This window comes from Rhincodon typus, unplaced genomic scaffold, assembly GCF_021869965.1.
Source record: "Rhincodon typus isolate 14 unplaced genomic scaffold, sRhiTyp1.1 hic_rhity00005891, whole genome shotgun sequence".
In the NCBI taxonomy this organism is placed as follows: Eukaryota; Metazoa; Chordata; class Chondrichthyes; order Orectolobiformes; family Rhincodontidae; genus Rhincodon; species Rhincodon typus.
This window is the reverse complement of record NW_025971529.1, coordinates 1-2348: the sequence shown is the minus strand read 5'-3', so window position 1 is coordinate 2348 and position 2348 is coordinate 1. Positions and strand designations below refer to the sequence as shown.

General features: G+C 41.7%; 1 protein-coding gene across 1 annotated transcript; it reads right to left on the bottom strand.

The window, feature by feature from the left end:
* Nucleotides 1-219: 219 nt before the first annotated feature.
* LOC109920976 (extracellular calcium-sensing receptor-like) lies at nucleotides 220-1342 on the bottom strand (the record flags this gene model as incomplete). The annotated part of the gene is made up of 2 exons (XM_048594101.1): nucleotides 220-1127; nucleotides 1219-1342. Coding segments are annotated over 2 exons (1032 nt in total), but the record flags the coding sequence as incomplete, so codon positions are not given.
* Nucleotides 1343-2348: the final 1006 nt, after the last annotated feature.

The window sequence follows — 2348 nt, the reverse complement described above, 5'->3', positions numbered from 1 at the left end:
GAGGTGCTCCTTCTGCTGCAAATGGTCGCCGGGATAAAAAAGGTCTTCGCATATAACAAGAAACATGAAAAACGAAGTAAATTGCTTTATTATTTATTAGAACCAAAGCACAAATACATCGAAAACGAATGCAAATTGTTTAACAAACAAAAAGTATTTGTATGCACAAACAATCTCCGGACTGAACATTTTATGGGCAGAAACAGAAGAAGCTTAGAACTACAGTGAAGACCCTTTGCCCATCACGTTTTTCTTTGTGTTATTCTCCGGTTTCAGTAAGATAATATAACATTTCGGAGCAAAAATACAGACAAGCAAACCAAAGCTTGACGCCCAAATAGCAAACACTTCTACAGCCACCGTGTACTTTCCAGGTGAGCTGACATAAGCCGGAATAAAAGTGATCCAAACAGCGCAGAAAATCAGCATACTGAAAGCGATATACTTCGCATCGTTAAAATTATCTGGAAGTTTCCGGGAAAGAAAAGCTAGCAGGAAGCAAACAGTGGACAGAAAGCCAATATAGCTGGACACAAAATAAAAGGCTTTTAAAGAGCCCACATCACATTCTAAAATTATAATGTCTCTGTAATAGGTCATGTTTTTTACTGGATATGGAGGTGATACAATGAGCCAGATAGTGCAAATTAAACCTTGAAGAAATGTGAGGCCGAACACTCCTAACCGTTGCTGCTTCGGACCAAACCAGCTCATCAAGTTGTTTTTGGGAAGAGTTGCTTTAAAAGCAATCACGACAAGAACGGTTTTCCCCAAAATACAGGAAATACAGAGAACAAATACAATTCCAAACGCCGTCCGCCTCAACATGCAGGACCATCCGGTCGGTTTCCCAATGAAGGTGAGTGAGCACAGGAAGCAAAGCGTCAGCGCAAAGAGAAGGAGGAAGCTCAGCTCCGAATTGTTCGCTCGAACGATAGGAGTTTCCCGATACCGGAAGAACACAGCAGCTGTACCTAGTGCAAGACATACGCCCACGGAAGCAAGTGCCACTAAGACGAAGCCCAGAACCTCTTGGAATGAAAGAAATTGAATCTTTTTGGGAATACATCGATCTTTTTGCTGATTGGACCAGTAATCCAAAGGGCACTTCATACAATCGGTGGAATCTGAAAGATGAAGGCATCATTTTTTTTTTAAAATACAAGATTGACTATGGTCACATGTTGACATGGTATTCGGCTCCAGGTTTGTGTATACCTGTGATGTTGCCGATCTCACCGTCGGCGCACTCTGCGCAGTCAAAACAACATATTGGTTGACCTTTCCTGCTGACCTTTCTTGTTCCGATAGGACAAGGTTCTGAACAAATAACACGTGGAATCTAAAAGAAAGTAAGGGAAACTTGTATTATCTGTATAATGGATTCATAGCGTAATACACATAGAGATGTTAGTATATTTTCACTGGTAGAGGTTGACCATAAGGCCTGGAACCCGACTCTTCCACTGTGACCTTTGTACGTTTTCCCTTCAAATGTTAAACCAAATAGTTACAGACATAGTAGGAACTGCCGATGCTGGAGAATCTGAGATAACACGGTGTAGAGCTGGATGAAACAAAAGAAACAACAGAAATACGCAATTACCCTCCACGACACGCACTGCTTTGGTTGACGATTTAGTGCTCTTATTTAATTCGCATTGAATCGATACCCTTCAGCTTCCTGCCAACAACACTGGAGATGGCCGACATCAGGTGATTGAGGTTTTTGTAGAAGAAGGTTCACCCACGTTCCCTTAGCCAGTAATTTTGAATATTGAAATTATGAATCCTTTTCTTGTCAACGACTCACATGGACCATCTCAAAGTAAAACAATGCTACAAAGACAACTGATCTTTTAATTAACCGATACTTTATTGAATAAAAACTGCAATTAAATAGGTATCTTTTATGATTGCCCTGAAATTACTAACATTGGGCAAAATAGCAACAATATTGCTGTGCCTGTCAAAATTTTTATGAGTGCAGAGACAGGTTAATACTTTCAAGTGAGTAAATAGAACGTAATTTTGACTTACAACTGTTTTAATAAATTGTATATTTGACATTCTGAATGTTCTTAATACGTATGTAGGAAACCGACGAGAAACTAGAGAGAGAAGTGACTACTTGATAAGCATATTACCACCTATGATCCCTTTCCAGTGTGCGCATTAACCTTGAAGCTGTGGTCAATGAAGAAACAGCATCCAACTCCGCCCACAGCCGACGCCGACGCAACTCCGCCCACAGCCGACGCCGACACAGCTCCGCCCACAGCCTCCACAGCCAGCAGCTCCAGAGGAGACAGCAGCACCCAGCCCTGCCGAGTCTTCACCATCCCCCC